Source organism: Candoia aspera, chromosome 1, assembly GCF_035149785.1.
Source record: "Candoia aspera isolate rCanAsp1 chromosome 1, rCanAsp1.hap2, whole genome shotgun sequence".
Classification (NCBI taxonomy): Eukaryota; Metazoa; Chordata; class Lepidosauria; order Squamata; family Boidae; genus Candoia; species Candoia aspera.
This window is the reverse complement of record NC_086153.1, coordinates 330,458,805-330,475,943: the sequence shown is the minus strand read 5'-3', so window position 1 is coordinate 330,475,943 and position 17,139 is coordinate 330,458,805. Positions and strand designations below refer to the sequence as shown.

At 42.5% G+C, this 17,139-nt stretch overlaps 3 protein-coding genes across 4 annotated transcripts in view; 1 reads left to right on the top strand and 2 right to left on the bottom strand.

Annotated features, from left to right (window-relative positions):
- RANBP3 (RAN binding protein 3) overlaps nt 1–9,314 on the top strand; it is a 32,204-nt gene extending 22,890 nt beyond the window's left edge. Inside the window, exons 12-16 of one of the 2 annotated variants that reach the window (XM_063290671.1) lie at nt 869–993; nt 2,645–2,735; nt 3,699–3,841; nt 5,566–5,746; nt 6,414–9,314. In XM_063290671.1, the coding sequence (XP_063146741.1) occupies nt 869–993; nt 2,645–2,735; nt 3,699–3,841; nt 5,566–5,746; nt 6,414–6,457 (584 nt within the window). In that variant the 3' untranslated portion in view covers nt 6,458–9,314. Of the gene's footprint in view, nt 1–868; nt 994–2,614; nt 2,736–3,698; nt 3,842–5,565; nt 5,747–6,413 lie in introns of both variants that reach the window. The other variant, XM_063290670.1, reaches the window with a different exon arrangement.
- ARRDC2 (arrestin domain containing 2) overlaps nt 1–17,139 on the bottom strand; it is a 463,191-nt gene that overhangs the window by 71,460 nt on the left and 374,592 nt on the right. The gene's annotated exons all lie outside the window — the stretch shown is intronic.
- Nucleotides 12,179–16,289, bottom strand: CAPS (calcyphosine). Its single transcript, XM_063290669.1, has 5 exons — nt 16,008–16,289; nt 15,140–15,257; nt 14,555–14,732; nt 13,568–13,777; nt 12,179–12,915 (listed from the first exon to the last, which is right to left on the bottom strand). The coding sequence occupies exons 2-5, from the start codon at nt 15,223–15,225 to the stop codon at nt 12,814–12,816; spliced, it is 576 nt and encodes a 191-aa protein (XP_063146739.1). The 5' UTR covers nt 15,226–15,257; nt 16,008–16,289; the 3' UTR covers nt 12,179–12,813.

Here is a 17,139-nt window from a genome sequence, read left to right as displayed (position 1 = left end):
CCAACGACACTAAAACACACACAGACATATGGGGTCACAACCACTGTAACCCAGGCAGGACCTGGGAGAAAAGTCGGGTCTTTAAAGTTCTCCCAGAATGTCCTTGCTGCCCAAAGGTGGCCCACCCCGTCCTAAAAGGACATTTTGGCGGTGCCCAAGATTCAAAGTATGAGTAACTTGCACTCAGCAGAGTCTTCATTTTGGTGCTGGAAATGACAGAAGGTATCACTTGATTATTGTTTTATTAAGTGTATTACGGCTGCCCACTCCAGAAGACTCCAGGCAGCTTACAATATCCAAATTTATAATTAAAAGCAGTTTAAAAAGACAAGTTTTTTTTAAAACACAAGTTGAAGTCCAACACACCAGGAAGGCGTGGTTGTGGGATTTCTGGGCTAGAATATGTCCTAGAGGTTCACCATCCTAGCATTAGACTCCTCATTCGTTTTGCTGCTCTTATAGCCGTTTTCTTGAAGCTGTTTCTGTTGCGGGGGGGCAGGGTGGAGTTGGGTTGGCTCAGTGGGGTAATTGTTGCTGTCACGGTTCTTTTTGCTGCATTTAATTTATTTTAGGCAGAATGTATATTTCTGTAGTAATAACAATTTTAGTAACTTCGGTTGGTTTGACGGAGAAAAGCTACTTTGTGGGGGGTTTTGTATTTTCTGTACATCCAAGCTATGAGTGAAAGGATATGAAAGAACTGCCCACTGCCATAATACAACTGAGCTTTGTTTTTCTCCCTCATGATTGATCACGCTGTATGTTTCTTTTCACCCTCTAAAACAAAAACTTGCAATATGTGGAAACACACAAGCGAGTTTGGAAGTCGGGGCTTCCCACACAATAAGCTGCTTCCATTTCTTTACAGCCAATAATATTTCAGAATCGCTGGCTGAGTCTGCCGCCGCCTACACAAAGGCCACCGCCAGGAAATGTCTCCTGGAGAAGGTAGAAGTAATCACAGGAGAGGAAGCGGAGAGTAACGTGCTGCAGGTGAGCCGGAGCTGCAGAAGGCAGCTTGTGCAGCTTCCAGGATGTTTGTTTCACTTGGTGTTGGTTGCCAGGAGGGTGGGTGGATGCTGTGGGGAAAGCCTGTGCGCACACACTTGGGAGGTGTGTAAGTACAAGCCCGGAGCATCTTCTCTTCAGCACGTTCTGCCAGTCAACAGTAAATCTCTATTTTTCCGGAAACAACCCTGGCAGAAGCTTCAAGGACTTAATATTGTTAGGCTTTTTTCTTTCAAACCTTCTGTATGTAAAAAATCTCTCTGGTACAGAATACAGCCCCATGATTTAAATGCCAAGTCTTTTCCTCTCGCCCTTCAGGCCAACAGAAAAAGGGTAATGCTTTTACCGCCCTTGATGTTGATACATCTGCGCCGTAGAGCTATCTGTGCAGTGTCGGTTCCCCCTTCACCAGGTTCATCCCCAACATGTTCTAGCCTGTGCTTTTTTGGGGGGGAACAGGAACCTTCATGCTCTGTGCTTTGCCAGGATAGAACACAAATAGCCTTTCTTTTCTACTGTCCGTCCATCTGCTACTTAAGAGTTCCCTCTTAACTACTCAGAGAACTTAAGAACCATTTTGCAGCCTCACAGCCATGGTCCCTTTATTGCAGGGTTTCCCAAACTGTGAGGTGTAGCTGCCTCAGGGAGGTGCAGACAGAGTCCAGGGCAGGTCTGAAGAACCTTTCAGTTGTACATTGTTACCATAAATCCACCATTCCCGAAGTTTCATTGTATTGTTTTCATTGTTCGTTTGTGTTCATTCTGGTGTTTGGATTTTTAGGGGAGGTGTGCACATTAAGATTACACTAAAGGGAGGTGTGATGGCAAAAAGTTTAGGAACCCCTGCTTTACTGCATTGTCCTGCTTGCAACAGTGGTTGGTTAGATGCTTTGGGAAAGCTCAGGAGACCCATCCCAGTACATCTGTGTTGAATCAGACCAAGGACTACCTATTCTAGCATTTTGTTTGCCGTTGTGATTAGCCAGGTATCTCTGGAGTACTCTCAAGTGGGGTGTGAAGTTGTGTTCCTCTTCTTGTTTATGTCTGAAGTTCATACCTCACTCTAAGCTGTAATGTGTGGTGCTTGTTTGTGGTTTATCCATAAACCACGGGTAAGCAAATTATGACTTAGCAGATTGTGTAAGTTAACCGTACAGAGGTTCCATTTAGATATTATGTTCAGGGAGGGTTGACAGACCCATCTAAACAATATCAAGAATTAATCTTGCTGGATCAGACCAAAGGCTTACATAATTCAGAATCTTGTTCTATGACTTGCCAGTTGCTTCCAAAAAATTCCTCTTGTTAGTATATCTAGTATTTGGTAGTAAACTGCCTTAGAATGCTGAAGTCGCATTCTTTTTACATTTACTGTTACTTTGATTTATCTCTTGCATTTTGCCTGTTTTAGAAGCTACTTTATCTGATACATAGATGGGAAGGGTTATGCAAATAGTTTCCATATTTCTAATTATGGAGAAATAATACTTCTGAGTTTGGGGGGAGCATGAAAACCCATTTTTCAAATGCATTGGAGGTTTTGTGGTTTGTGATCTCCTCATTTGCTGCCTTTGTTGAAGTTCTCCAGTAAATGTTTCTGTTACAGATTCAATGCAAGTTGTTTGTCTTTGATAAGACCTCCCAGTCCTGGGTAGAAAGAGGCCGAGGGCTTCTGAGGCTGAATGACATGGCGTCTACGGACGATGGGACATTGCAGTCACGCCTGGGTAAGAGGGAAAGGCTCCAGAAGCCCAACCAGCCACCCACTCACTGCAGGAACCAGGATTGCAGTTGGGTCCAATAGAGTCCTGGATCCATTTCCATGCCACCCAGTTGCTGTGGATGGGCATACCAAAAATAAATTGGTTCCTGCAGGCGTAGCCTGTGGCATCAGGTGCCCTTGTAATTAAGACTTGTCGGTAGACATTGTGTTTGACTACCTACATTGCCCACATTCTAATTGTCAAGCATTTTAAGATACCAGTGTCATAAAAGGAATAAAGGGGGGGCAGGGGAGAATCAGCTGTCCACAACATAAGTTAGGTAAGAATATGTGAAACTGGTTTATCCTCTGACTGTGATTGTTGAACAGCATCAGGATGGCTTCCTGCTATGCCAAGAAAGCTATATAGTATAAATCCTAAGATAAATATAGCACACTTAAAAGAATCACTTCTTCAGAAGTTTTGAAAAATGGGTAATTCTGACCCTATTACCATGGCCTGCCCATTCTGCATTATTACTCAACCAACTGCAGCCCTCCACAAAATTTTGTGAAGTGTGACCTTTGGCTACTCCTGATGACTAGGAGAGTGAAGTACTTGTGATCTCATTGGGTCAACCTTGGTAGAGACACAGCACCATCTGCTTTTGAATGCACATAATCCTCCTTTATGAGGAATGAAGCTTTACTTAATTGAAGCCAAGAAGAGGGAACCCATCCAGTTTAGCAGTATGTCTAGAACCATCTCCCAAGCTTCCTTGCTTCCCTGGGGTTGTGGGGGTACGTCTCCCTGCTATAAGACCTGCTTGCTAATTCAGGGGGTTGTAATACAAAGGTATCTGTATTTGTGGATCTGGATTTTGGGGAATGTTTATATGAACACTGTAGTTACTGTTTTTAAATACAGACATTCCAAATAAAATAGTTGACCATGTCTCCTTCACCCACCCCCCGCACTTTTAATTAGTCATGAGAACACAAGGCAGCCTGCGATTAATCCTGAACACCAAACTGTGGGCTCAGATGCAGATTGATAAAGCCAGTGAGAAAAGCATCCGGATCACAGCCATGGACACCGAAGACCAAGGAGTCAAAGTGTTCCTTATATTGGTAAGGCCATGGATCCCCAAATTTTTGTAGTCGGTGGGCATCTATGAGAGCAGTCTTGCATAATAGTTGCTACCGAAAGACATGATCTGTCATAAGTGCCCGTTTACCAGAATGCTGTCTGGTACATCCTTCTCCAGGGCAGTCCCTAACATCCCTGTTTCTTAGCAGATGGGTACATTTCCAAACTAAACACTGATCTGCAACCATTCATCATTTTATTTTATTTATTTTATTCATTGATTAGATTTTAATCCCACCTTTATTTTTGGTCAGCTCAAGATGGCAAATATACCTAATGCTCCTGCATCCTATTTTTCCCACAACAACCACTCTGTGAGGTTGATTGGGCTGAAAAAGAGGGAATTGGCCAAAGTCACCCAGCCATCTTTCATGCCTAAGGGAGGATTAGAACTCAGAGCCTCCCAGTGTCTAGCCCAGCAGCTTAACCACTAAACCAAACTGGCTCTCTTGATTTTCTTAAAAAGTTTGCAGGGGCCTATGTGAAGTCAAGAGCCATTCTTGTAAGATTATGCTTGAGGATGAACCTAATCTTTATAGCATGCCAGCTTCTCATTTTAAAAAAAAAGGCTTTTATAAATGCACAAAATTCAGCAGGCAAAGAACACAGCAGGCACCAAGGGAGGTGTATACACACACATCAGGAGCTCCAGTGTAAAGCACCAGAAAGAGTAAGCCCAGACGTTGTGGCTTATTAGCTACAGGTCACACACTGTAAACCAGGCCACTACAGCTTGTTCAATAACTGGTTAAAATAGTTTGCAATATGCCATCTTGTGTAAACCCAGGCGTTGGGTCTGTCTATGGTACTTGTTTCAAAAGTTAGCCAACCAAATGCTTCCGGAAGCCCTATAAACAAGGCAAGAAGAGCATTGCCCTCTCCATTCAGCATCTGGCGTTTAGAAGCAGACTTTTTTTGAAAATAGAGGCTCTGCCTAGCAGTTTTGGTTAATATGCCATAGACTTTCAACTGCATTTTTATACATTTGTCTAACCTCCTCCTTTTCAGTATAAACAAATAAGAATAAAAATAAAGAATAACCATCAAGAGCACCATAGATTCCAGTTAGAAGGCTTTCAAGTACACTAGAGTCACATTTTGGAGATGGGCAGGTATATAAATTAGAAGGGAGGGAGGGAGGGAGGGAGGGAGGAAGGGCAGCCATATAAATTAAATGAGAGAGAGAGAGAGAGAGAGCAAGCAAGTACAGCCACTGCTCAGTGCGGGATCCAAATTACAGCATTTCCAGCATATAGCTGTCAAGCTCTACAACTCCTTAGATAATTGGTTGAACTGCTCTTACTTGTTAGAAAGTTTTCTGACATGCAACAAGGCATTTTGTCACTTAAATCCATTATTTTGTGTTCTGCGCTCTGGGTTAATAGAAACATTGTGACCTAATTCTGTGCATCATATACGAAGAGCCCCCATCTGGTTTTCCAAGAATGGCTGTCATGAAGTAGTGCTTTTGAATACTGCATAGAGATCCCATTCCTCTCTGTCATTGTTAGTAGCTGCTTCCATGCTTCCTCTTCCTGCTTCTGCATTGATTTGGCCAATCTCGTTGTGAAAGCCTTTCAGATTCATCAATGTCAGCATTGAGTTCCTCAACAGATCATTTTTGGCTGAATGTACTTGGACAACTGACTTGTCAATTTGCCACCTTTTTAATGAGAGTGCTTTATTGATCCCCTCTGAACTTTAGGCAAGTTCTAAAGACACAGGACAGCTGTATGCGGCTTTGCACCATCGGATCCTGGCCTTGCGGAGTCGTGTGGAGCAAGAGCAAGAAGCCAAAAGTGCAGCACCGGTGCCCGAAGTGACACAGTCCAACGAGGAAGACAGTGATGACGATGTTCTTGCCCCTTCAGGATCACCTGGAAGTGGTGAGCAGTTTCCTGGGATGTTCTGTTCAAAACGATCGATGGGGATATCTCCCATCTTGGGATCATTCTGGTGTTTTCCTGGTGGAGTGTCCAAAGCATGTCTCAGACGTGAATAACAATTTGCAGGATGTTGTCACCGTAGTAGGTCTCTGCCCTGAGGAGCCTGCAGACTGGATTTTGACCCAAGAAGAGGGAATGGAAATCATGGGAAGAAGTTGTTTTTTATTCCAATTCCACATTATTAGTTATTGTAAGGATGGGGTTTATTCAGAGGTTATTTAAATTCATTTCTTTACATCAAAGAACAAAATGTAAAGGAATTTTAAAATAACCTTAGGTGTTGGTTTAAATGCATTGCAGCCTTGCACAATATTTTTGCTGATATCTTTCCAATATATCTGGGAGTAGAATGTCCGATATGTACTGGGCATGGAAACAGCAATTTGGAAAGTGAGTGGTTTGGAGTTTGTTCTTGAACTCCTTGCAGATCAGTGTACCTGACTAGTTAATCTATTCTGACTTGCTTAAATTAGTATGGCCTTTAAAAAAAACAACCTGTCATATATTGTGTTTTGTTGATTTGTGGGAGGAAATTGCTTCCCATGGTGGTCAAGCAGTAGTTCTACAATCCTTCTCTGAACATGGTCCTCCTTGTTTCCTATTGCAGGTCCCACCGATGAAGTGGATGGGCAGACAACCAGCAGCACATAGCGGCCACGGTCCAGACCACTTGCAAGAGCTGCTGCCAGAAACCCCCTTTCGCAGGGCCCTTTGTGAGACTCCTGCCCCAGGCCATCTCTTGCTCTGGACAGCAACGGAGGCTGAGATTTAAGAACTCTGCATCCCTGTTCTGGGTTTTTTTTTTTCTCTGTGTGTGTGTGTTGGATTTTTTTCAGGGGGGCTGGATCAGTTGATTCCATATTAAACAAAAAAACAAAACAAAACACAGCAGACTTTGGACAAAACTGGCTGAATGTGATTTTGGGACATTTAATTGCTCATCATATTGATGAGCAGGGAGAAAAAAAGTACCATTTCTCTCCCCCCCCCCAACTTGTGATTCATTGTGGGAGGGGAGGCACATTGAGACTTGCCATAGCTTGCCCACGGGACTTCCTTGTCTTGCCACACACACTCTTCCTCTGTCCCCCAACTCCAGTAGCTTATTGACCTCTGCCATGGACCCTTCCAGCAGTCTCTTCTTGCCGTCTTTTTTCCTAAAAACCCCACCCACCCTTCCACCCACCCTGGTTTCTGCCTCTCCCACCATTTCTGAAGAAAAGCCGGATTTCAGCTGGAAGACCTTTTCCTTAAAAACAAAACAAAACTTTTGCCCCATTGGAAACTTTGCAGACAACAGTGTTGCTTGTCTGAGGGGCACCTCTTGGGGGGCGGTTTACGTTTCGGTTTCTCCTGGAAGTTAAAAACAACACTTTGGCTCTTGAAAATAAGACTTTTGCTGAGTTTGGAGGGAGGGAAAAGACTTTAAGCTCTGGAGTGGGAAAGGGAGTGTTTTTTGTTCTTTTTTATTATTATTGTTTTTGCTAACAACTCCTTCCTTTCTCTGGTTATCATTATTGTTGTCGTTTTGGGACTTCAGATGTGGCGATAACTTTTTTTTAGATTTTAATAAGATACTCTTGTGTGTTGACCAAGTGGGCCCCTTCTGTTTTTGTACTGTTCTCTTTCTGTTACTATTTAAAGGAGAGTGAAGCCACTGTGTATATAGACATACCTACACAGGCACACATGTGTACATATATAGCAGGTGTTCATATACCAGGTTGTTTTTAATCCTCTTTCAAATAACCTTTTTATTTCCTTCTTGCCTTGCCAAGGTGCTTAACAGCTGATTAGGAAACAGCTGCCTCATTGTCCTGAGAACAGGAGGGCTGCTCTTCCAATCTTGGCCAACTACTGAAAAATAGGTATTGCGTTGAGCGCTTTCTCTTGTCCAGCAAGCAACTTCAGTTTGTGCCTAAATACAAACTACATAAGCATCAACATTGGCTGCCACCGGCTCTGTGGGTTTGCTTGATTGAGATGTGTCCAGAGCGCTCTGTTGAATTGGGAAACCTCTTCTAATAAGTTTGGCTGAAAAAGCTGTTTCTGGCTTTAGCTGGATTATGACAAATAAGTTGGGCAGCAGCATCTTTGGGCAGAAAGGCCATGGAGACTCGAATTGCTTTGGTGACTCTGCAGAGTGGCACATCCATCAGGAGGCTCTGTAGAAGCATTTGTGGCCTTCTCTTTTCCCCTTGGTCTTGACAGGACCACTGCTTGGTTGAACTCCCAAATTTGAGCCATTTGCAATGAAGATGATAATACGACACAGTTGGGAAAAGGCACCGTCTGATTCTGCCTGAGGTGGTTGAGAAGTGCAAAGGCGGCCTCTCTTCATCTTGTCGGAGGGAGCCCTGAAACTAAGAAGAGGGTGGAGACCTGTTTCTCGAACTCTGTCCTGAAGAAGACAAGGAGGACATTGTAATACGAAATCCTGAGTTGCTGAGTCACAGGAACAACTGGGGAACATAGGCAGGTTTTATATCCTAACTGCCTCCACTGTGTAATGGATGAAAATTCTCATCAGGCCTCTGGAGTCTGTCTTTGGGTCGTTTCTTCTGTCTTTGCCACCTTTGGAAGAGGGTCAGGCTAACAAAAGGTTCTTTTCTTCTCCCTCCCCCTGCCTGGGAGAGAAAGCGGATGGCCGTGCATGTGTGCAGCCCTCTCCAAATTTTTTTGCTTAACCTTTCTCCCTCTCCTCTTATGTTTCAGTTCTTATATCAGGAGAAATGCACCAGATATGTACATACAAACCACCTACCGAATAACACTGAATACTGATACGATTGTAATCCTCAGGCAGTTGTGCTGCTTTTAGGGAGAATGATTTTCCACTTGTGTTAACCAGACACCCCCCTTTTAAGACAGTTAATTATAAAAGTGGATGCACATCTGGTTTTTAAAAAGTTACTTTGGCATAACAGGTATGTGATGAGTGGAACGGGAATAGGGTGTTATTTTGTTCGCTTTTGTGGAACATCTGGAGCTAAGAGGATCCTCCATTGGTATGCATGTGATTGTGTGAAAGAGGGGTGTGTATGTTTGCGTGTATGACATTTGAAGGAGGCACCTGAAGTCATCTAGGGTAAGAGCCGGGCTGGTTTCTCTAGAAATGTTAATATTCAATGGAATGTTTAAACAGTTACCCACAGAGTTCATTTAAAAAAAAATAATCTGGCAGCTATTTATGGACACAGTGGTTTGGATTTGAATGACTCGCCTGTGGCAAGGAGAAGGAGATTCTACGTTTCATTCTAGACCAGCCACAGGCTCTGTCCCTTGCACAGTAACTGTCTGGAAATGCGTTTTGGGCGCTTCCTGAGATGGAAAGTTGGCTGGGCCAGACACAGACTTTATAAATTTCTTTTCTTCTTCAAGCCGTTAGCCAATTAGTGATAAGTAAAACAAAACAAAAAAACAGACAACACCCATGTGTTTTGGAAGATTTCTGTACAATTGTCATATCAGATGTATTTGGAAATTACATTAAAAACTTGTAACAAAAGTTCTGCTTTGTGTAATTCTATGACATGTGACAGAGCCTCGTGTGGCACAGAGTGGTGGGCAGCAGTACTGCAACTGAAAATTCTCCTCGCGATCCGAGTTCGATCCCAGCAGAAGCTGGAGTCTCGGGTAGCCGGCTCAGGTTGACTCGGCCTTCCATCCTTCCGAGGTCGGTAAAATGAGCACCCGGCTTGCTGGGGAAGGTGATGACTGGGGAAGGCAATGGCAAACCACCCCACTTTATAGCCTGCCAAGAAAATGTTGTGAAAGTGGCATCCCCCCAAAGGGTCAGACATGGCATGCACAGGGGACCTTTCACCTTTTTTCTTCACATGACATGAGGAGAGGAGGAGCATAGTTTCATTTCTTGTGGAAATACGTGGTTGTATGGGAAAACTAACTGAGGAACTCTGCTATCTTCTGGCCATTAACGAAAGTACCTCTAAAAAGAGAACACCAAATTCAGAGACGAAGAGATGTGTGATTGAATGTCGGTTTGACACATGGAAGGAAAGAGAATACCAAGATGTTACAGAAAAGATATTTGAGTTTGGGAGAGTCGAATATGTGAAAAGAATTCAGAATAACTCCATATCTAACTCTGTGCTAGATATAAGTTGAAGCTTTGTCAGGCTTTCAAGACTGATGTCAGCCCTTTGAGATAGGCAAGGTCAGGAAACGAGTTGCTAGGAATCTTGAAATGTACTTCAATGCATTTTGGGTATTGTAACAATCTTGAAAGCCCATCAAAGGCCCTTTACTGCAACTTGTACCTAACACGATCAAATCAGAGTTATTGGTTCCTTTCTCATACTTTGTAATTCACCAGGATTCAAATACCTTTTCTTTAATGGCTTGGCATTCACTTCCCCTTCTGAGATTAAAACTGACATTCCATCACAGATAATTCATTACTAGCTATGGTTGGGGGGGTGGGCGTGTTTCTTGGAAGTATCTCTTAGGCTGTTTTGGGGAACTGGTCGCTGCTTCTGCCTTGGTCTGAACTAGTACGGTTATTAACAACAGCAATTAAAATTATTTAAAACAAGGGGTCACTTAAGAATAAAGTTGAAGGGGCTATCTAGACCACTGAGTCCAACCTCCTGGCCTGTGCAAGCCACTTCTGCATCCTGGAGTTTCTCCCTTGAAACACCTAGCTATTCACTTGCAAACAGGAAGCTGGATCTGTAAATATGCTGGGTTCAGGTCTGGTTATATTGTTTCAGACAAGAAACCAGACTTACTTACTGAGGTACTCCTATTAAATTTTTAAAGGAGGCTTTCTAAGATTGAGAAGCACATTCAGTTTAATATTAGTGGCTGTTTAGAAACTTAATTAAAAATTACCTGGTAAGGGAGGTGTTAAAGCATTTGAGTCTTATTGGCATAGGCATCAGTGAGCTACTGTGGAACAAAACACTGGGCTAGTTGGGACTTGGAGCTCATCTATTGGGGAAATGTCCATAGAAGGAGAGATTCTAGAACTGGTTTCATTTCAAGTTAGTTGGCTTCACTTACCATGCTAAGCTGTAATGTAATTTTAAGCTAAATGTGTTAAGCCGGTGAATTATAATTACAGTAACTAAACCTTGGTTTAATATGACGTATGAAAACAGTATTCTTTACTGGACTACTTGAGTATTTTTTGTGAAATGAAACTCATCCTTGTTGGATCCAGGCTAAAATCTGTTATAGATCATGCTAAGCTATAATGAGATTTGTTTGGGTTTGACTTAGCACACAAACTAATCCAGTGATGGATGATTCAATAAACTATAGTTGAAGTATGGTGTAATATGATGTATTAATCCAATATTTACTTCTTGCTGCTCCTCCACAGCCCTACATGTCAGCTTGGGCTGACCTGGGGATAGCCCAACCAAAGGTTTCTGTTCTCATCCCTTGACCAAGATCAGCTTTTTGAGTTTTGGATCTGTGCATGTTATCCTTGGAATTGAGCATTAACATGCCAGATGCATTCACAAAGATAACATCTGAATCACTCATTTCAGGGAAATCAGCCTGGGGGGGAAGCACCAGGAAGTGAAGTTAGCTTGCCCCTCTGCTTTACAAAAAAAACAATTAACTTCCCAGGCTAACCAAATGCTGCCACCACTGTAAAGGATTCAAGTTTGACACTGTTTCACTGCCTAACTTCATTTAACTGTTACCAGTTTTGCTAGTCATAGGAGAAATGTCCATATGATTACTGCTATACAATTAGGTGAGTCTTCTTCCCAATTACGTTAGCATGTGGTAGCACCTGGCCAGTCTTGGCTGGATGGGAAGCTAAAAGGGATTTGGCCTGTGTCTGTACTTGATAGGAGACTTTCAGGGAAGGCCAGAGGTTTGGTTAGACTGGAAAATGGAAATTTTTAAAAAAAACTAGCAGGGGGAACAGCAAACTACTTTCAAATTGTTGCCAAGAAAACCTATATAGATGTATCCATTAAGTCACCAAGAGTTGACTTGGAGATGTTGCCTTTTTCATGATGACTGCTAATTAAGCTATTAATTAAAGAACTCTCTGCAGTCAGTTGTAAAATGTAAAGCAGGGGTATATTTGGACACACACAAGTCCTGCTGTGCTGCCTTATGGGGCAGGGGGAGGAATGATCCTGAGTTGGCAGTATAATCAATAGTGAGAGAAGTCAGAAGGCATCTTTTAGAAATCTGTATAAGGCCAGATGTTTTTCACCGGTGCTCGAAGTCTAGGATGGATAACTTTGGCTCTGAATTTGTGGGACTATAATTCCCATTCATTCCAGACCACTAGGTGTACTTCCTAAGCTGATGGTAATGCCAATTCCCCACCCTTACCATATACCACTTGTTATGCCCTTCTGGATATAACAAGCAACCAAGTTGGAGTTGATGAATCTTTTATTCAGGAACAAGTATAACCATTTCCAGAAAAGTGTATAAAAGCCTAACCCATTATTATGGTCTATGCATAACAAGAATGAAGTTGTAGAGTCCTACACTGATAGACAAACCCATAGCAGCTAAGTTAGAAAATGTTAATGTTCTTCTGTGTGAAGATTGTTAAGTCCTCAGGGACTGGCAATGTGTGTCTCTCCCCATATAGCTGACAAAGCAGCTCCCAGCAAATCCTAGCCGTTATGGCCAATAGGGATCTTGGAAGTTGAACTCTTTTATTATGGCCTTTGACCAGCATTAGTTGGGAGTTATAGTTTAGTGATTTCTAAAGAGCCCAAGGTTCCCTTAAGTAGAAAACTCAGGAAAAAGGATAGAAGTCAGAGGAGAACCAGATTCCCCTCTGCTATAGTTAGCTTTCTATTACAGCATCTTAATAGAGGACAATTTAGAGGGACTTATTTCTTTAATCATCTGTCTGCTGCAAGTACAAACTGGATTTTTGTTAGCCAAGGTCCTAACCCTACTTTGCACTAGAATGTCCCAGGACATTCCAATTTAGTACAGAACGTGTTATGCAAAGTTGCCTATGCTTCAGGAGGGAATGCAGATACCCGATCCCTCTACAGCTTCCATGCCGCTTTCATCATGTCGACAAAATATTCATCACTGTCAATAGAGGCACTTACTCCACTGTAGTAGTTCAGGAATTCCTCAGATGTGATCTACAGAGAAACATGGGGTTGATTTTAATGTTTGCCCCTAATGACAGAACCTCATTTTTTATTTGGGGGGCACTATGGTTCAGTATTTGAAATGCTTAGACAAAGCGATACTTTTACTTCAAGACAGTAAAACTGTTAGTTAAAATATAACCCCAAGAATTCAATCTTTGGGGTTGCCAATAATAGACATGGCAAAGGATGCAGTGAGAAGAAAAGCAGTATTCACAAACATTCTCTTCTCTATTACTTATTTATCTATCTATCTATCTATCTATCAATCAATCAATCATATTTTTATCACTGCCCATCTCCCCCACATGGGGAGGACTAAGTCCAATTTATCAAAAATGGTTCAAACGAATTCACTTAAATTTGAAATACTTCTATCAATTTATATCATTTGCATACTGACATATGTACTGAGATGGTCCAATTTATGTCATTTGCATCAACTCATGTCATTTGCAAACAATATGAATTGACACAAAATTCAAATGTAATGGACATTTGGAAGTAACATACTGTATACCCCAGCCATCCCAAAGGTCCATTAATTCAAGGTTTTATTGTACATCTCAGAACAACCTTCCCTAAATAGGCTGGAACCACAACTGTCAGAAAGCCACACCAAGAGATCATTCTGGCCACTCACCTTCCCATCTTTGTCATCAGGGGAGTCAAAGCTCTCCAGAAAGGTACTGAAAACCTGATCTTCTGTCCACTCTCCACTCTTGAACTTGGGGTGGGACTGGCTGTTGTAGACCCCACGAAGATCCTCCACCGTCACCAACCCATCACCAGTCCTGTCCAGCTTCTGGAATGCTTTTGCAATTATGTCTTTTCTGGTGTTGGACATGGGAGGCTAAAGAGAGAAGCAGGGAGAAGTCAAGCACTTTGGAGTTCCCTTATGTTTTAGTCAGATTAACGGCGGACCTATTTCTCAATGGTCCTCGGCAACAATAACTAAACAGAATGTCCGGATCTTTACTGCTGGAAGGAGGCCTTTGCCTTTGTGCCTTGTTTAGCAGCTTTTCTGTGGTAGTGCAGGAAACATACTGAAAAATTGGATGAAGCATAGTCTGAACTACCACGATCCTTCCTGATGGAGGGAGATGTTGTTTCAGACCAAAGAAGCACCTCGCAATTCACATTTCTGAAAGGAAATAGAAAGGGTGGGGGAGGGATATGGGCTTCAATCACAGCCCTGCACCTAGTCTGGTGGGCAGGATTAGGCCAAAAGAATTCCACATCTCTCTTGAAAGAATGAGACCAGTACATTGGCAGCTGTTGGTTGAAAAGAGAACCTTCACATATTGGGGGAATGTATCACAGATTAAGAACACTGAATTAGTTCTGATCTTTGAGATTCTGAATTTCCCATTGGTGCAGTGGACTGTCAGTTACAAACTGGAAGCTACATTAGTTGGGTCCTTGGTCGCATTTAACAGGGCTTTTCCTATGTTCTTACAGGGCAATCTACCCCTGAATGCCAGTTGCTGAGGGAGCAGCAGGAGGAGAACAAATAACAAGAGAAGCTGTGGCTTCTCGTGGCCACCTGACTCCCTCACATGTCCTCAGACCTTCTGTGCCAGCTCGGCCTGCTAATTCAGATGTACTGGTGGATAGTTACTCTACTCACCCGCAGGGCCTGCAGGAACTCAGTGAAGTCCAGGGTACCACTCTTATTTTTATCGCAGAGGCTGAAAACCTCCTCCGCTTCACCCCTTTCCAGAGGGACCCCAGCATCCTGGAGACCCTTCATAAATTCCTCCAGATCCAAAGTTTTGCTGCCATTATCATCCATGATGCGGAAAAATCTGCAAGGAATGAAATGAAGTATAGGTGTGTGAGTGTCTGTGAGAGAAAGGAGAAATTCATGGAGAAGCTCAGCCTATACTTTTGCTTAACAGAATTCACTTCCCCAAATGACTTATTTCTTTCATATAAACAACAAAAGTTAGATACTTTATGATTAATAAAATAATCCTGAATTTAGAAGCAAGACTACTATTTCCCATTGGGAAATTGGATGTACGGTATTGGAGTTATCTGCAGTTATCTGCCTCTTTAGAAGGTGAATAAGAAGCGGAGTAAATGAAGCAGAACCATTAAAAAGAAAACCTCAAACAAGGAAGAAGAGGGGAGGGCGGGGGAGGAGGAATCGCTTGAATAATCTGGATGAAACGATTTCCAGAAAACATGGATACCCTCACACAGCTTCTACCTGGCGAGTCCCTTAATCCCCGAAGCTCCTCTTTCCAAGCACTTTGCTCTGAGTTTGGCGATGGTTCCCGTGCCTGCTCCCTCCATGCTGCAGATCTTAGTTATGGTGGAAAAAGGATCTGTAGGATGAAGCAAAAAGAATGGTCAGGTTGCCTGATTTTTTCCCTCTTGTTCAGCCCTCAAAAGCTCCCATCTGACATAATACTATTACAATCACAAATTAATTCAGCCCCAATTTTGGTTCAAAACCAATCAAAGCAGGTACTCCAGCAAAATGTCCTCTTTCAGTTTGGTCAACGCTTCCTTGAAACCAAAGTGAGCTGGTGATGTGTTTGCAACGCCAAATGATTAACCTAGAATGTATATTATTATAATACTCTCCATTTTATCTCAGATCAGGGATAAACAACTTGCAACTCAAAATATATCACATGAGGCAATCTATAATTGAGGGGCAGGCTGGACTTGGTGCCTGAATGGTGCCTTCTAATTCTTGAACATAAATGGTGAGCAAATGGGTATGTTTATATCAAAGCGAGAAGGAAGGATTTATTTCTAGCTCTGTACTCTAGCTTTGCCTGCTGGGTTGGGAAGACTCTTCTAATCCTGCTCAAGATATTACCTGCATTTATACTTCCTTTAGTTTCCAATGAGTAGGTCCTTTTAGTTTATTAAAGTGAAAAAGTCCTGAGACAGCTTGAAGTCTAAATGTAAGATGCCACAAAACTTTTGTTCATTCCACTCCTGTCCATTCCAGTGAACAGACATGGAAAAAAAAAGTTTTCAGTCCCTCCTTCCTGCTATATAATCTACCCTCTACCCCTCAAAGCAGACTCTGCTGTGTTTTTTCAGCAGTGTTCAATTCCTACCTGTAAATGCGGCTTGCTTGTTTGCTTTTTCTCACCAACCTGGGATCCTAGTTTGACTGTTGTGTTGGCTTGGCTTGAGCTGTTCCCTGTCTCTATAGCAATCGTCTGCTCCGTTGTCAGGAGGGCCTCGCCAAGGGAAAGCTCTGTGTGGCTGGAAAGCTCTCAACGGAAGTGAGACAGGCAGATTAGGAAGGTGGCAGGAGGGGCCAGCAGGCTGCAATGCAATGTCTGGTCTTAGCCTGGAGCTGCTGAAAAAAGACATAACACAGCCCTGCATTAGAAGGAAAGGTTTGGCTGGAAGCATCTCAAGATCTTCCTTTGTTGTCTAATTGTGAGGACTGTCACCTACATAAATTAGCAATTGTTGGCCAAAATGACTACTTTTGTGCCCAGATATTTTAATTTCACCATGCGCAGAGGCAGGACTGTTTTCGGTTGCTGTTTTTCATTGACAGTCCAGCAGATCCTGTTTTCTGGAGCAACCTTTCCCACCCTGGTGTTTTGCAACAAGAACTCCCAGAATTCTCTAAAAATGGGACTTCTGGGAGTTCTGATCCCAACACATCTAGGAATTAGAAAGTTGGAGAAAGCTGCCTCATTATTTCTAATGTTATTCTACCATTGCCTATACTATATTTTGACCTACATAGCACTTCGTCAGACTCAAATAATATGCGCCTGTACGGATGTTGCTGAACCAACCACAACTCCCAGCAGTCCCAGCCTCACCAGGATGGCAAATAACAAAGGATTCTGGGAATTGTAGTTCAGAAACATTTGCAAAGTTTAACTTCTACAATGAATAGATTGTAAGAAAAGTAGGACTGTAAGAAACGGCAGGTGGTGCCAAAAGTTGAGGATAAAATACAACCATTTGAAAAAAAAAGATAGTGCCGTTTTGGGAGCCCAAAGGAATGAATATTTAGAAAAACTCATTACAACAGTATAAAGCAAAAATGAACAATCCAGGTTAATGTTATATAGACAAAGATAATGTCATCTGTAACCGCCCAGAGACCCTCTTGTGGGGGGAGATGGGCAGTGACAAAATTTGATTGATAACTAAATAAATATTTAACAAATTTACAATTTATAGCAAAGAAAGGAATAGAGAGTTCTTTGGGACTGGGAG

Coding starts and splice junctions, on each gene's coding strand:
- CAPS (XM_063290669.1), bottom strand. CDS start 15,225: ATGGAGGGAGCAGGCACGGGAACCATCGCCAAACTCAGAGCAAAGTGC. Junction 14,733..15,139: donor GGGATTAAGGGACTCGCCAG/GTAGAAGCTGTG, acceptor CATTCCTTGCAG/ATTTTTCCGCATCATGGATG. Junction 13,778..14,554: donor AGTTCCTGCAGGCCCTGCGG/GTGAGTAGAGTA, acceptor TTCTCTCTTTAG/CCTCCCATGTCCAACACCAG.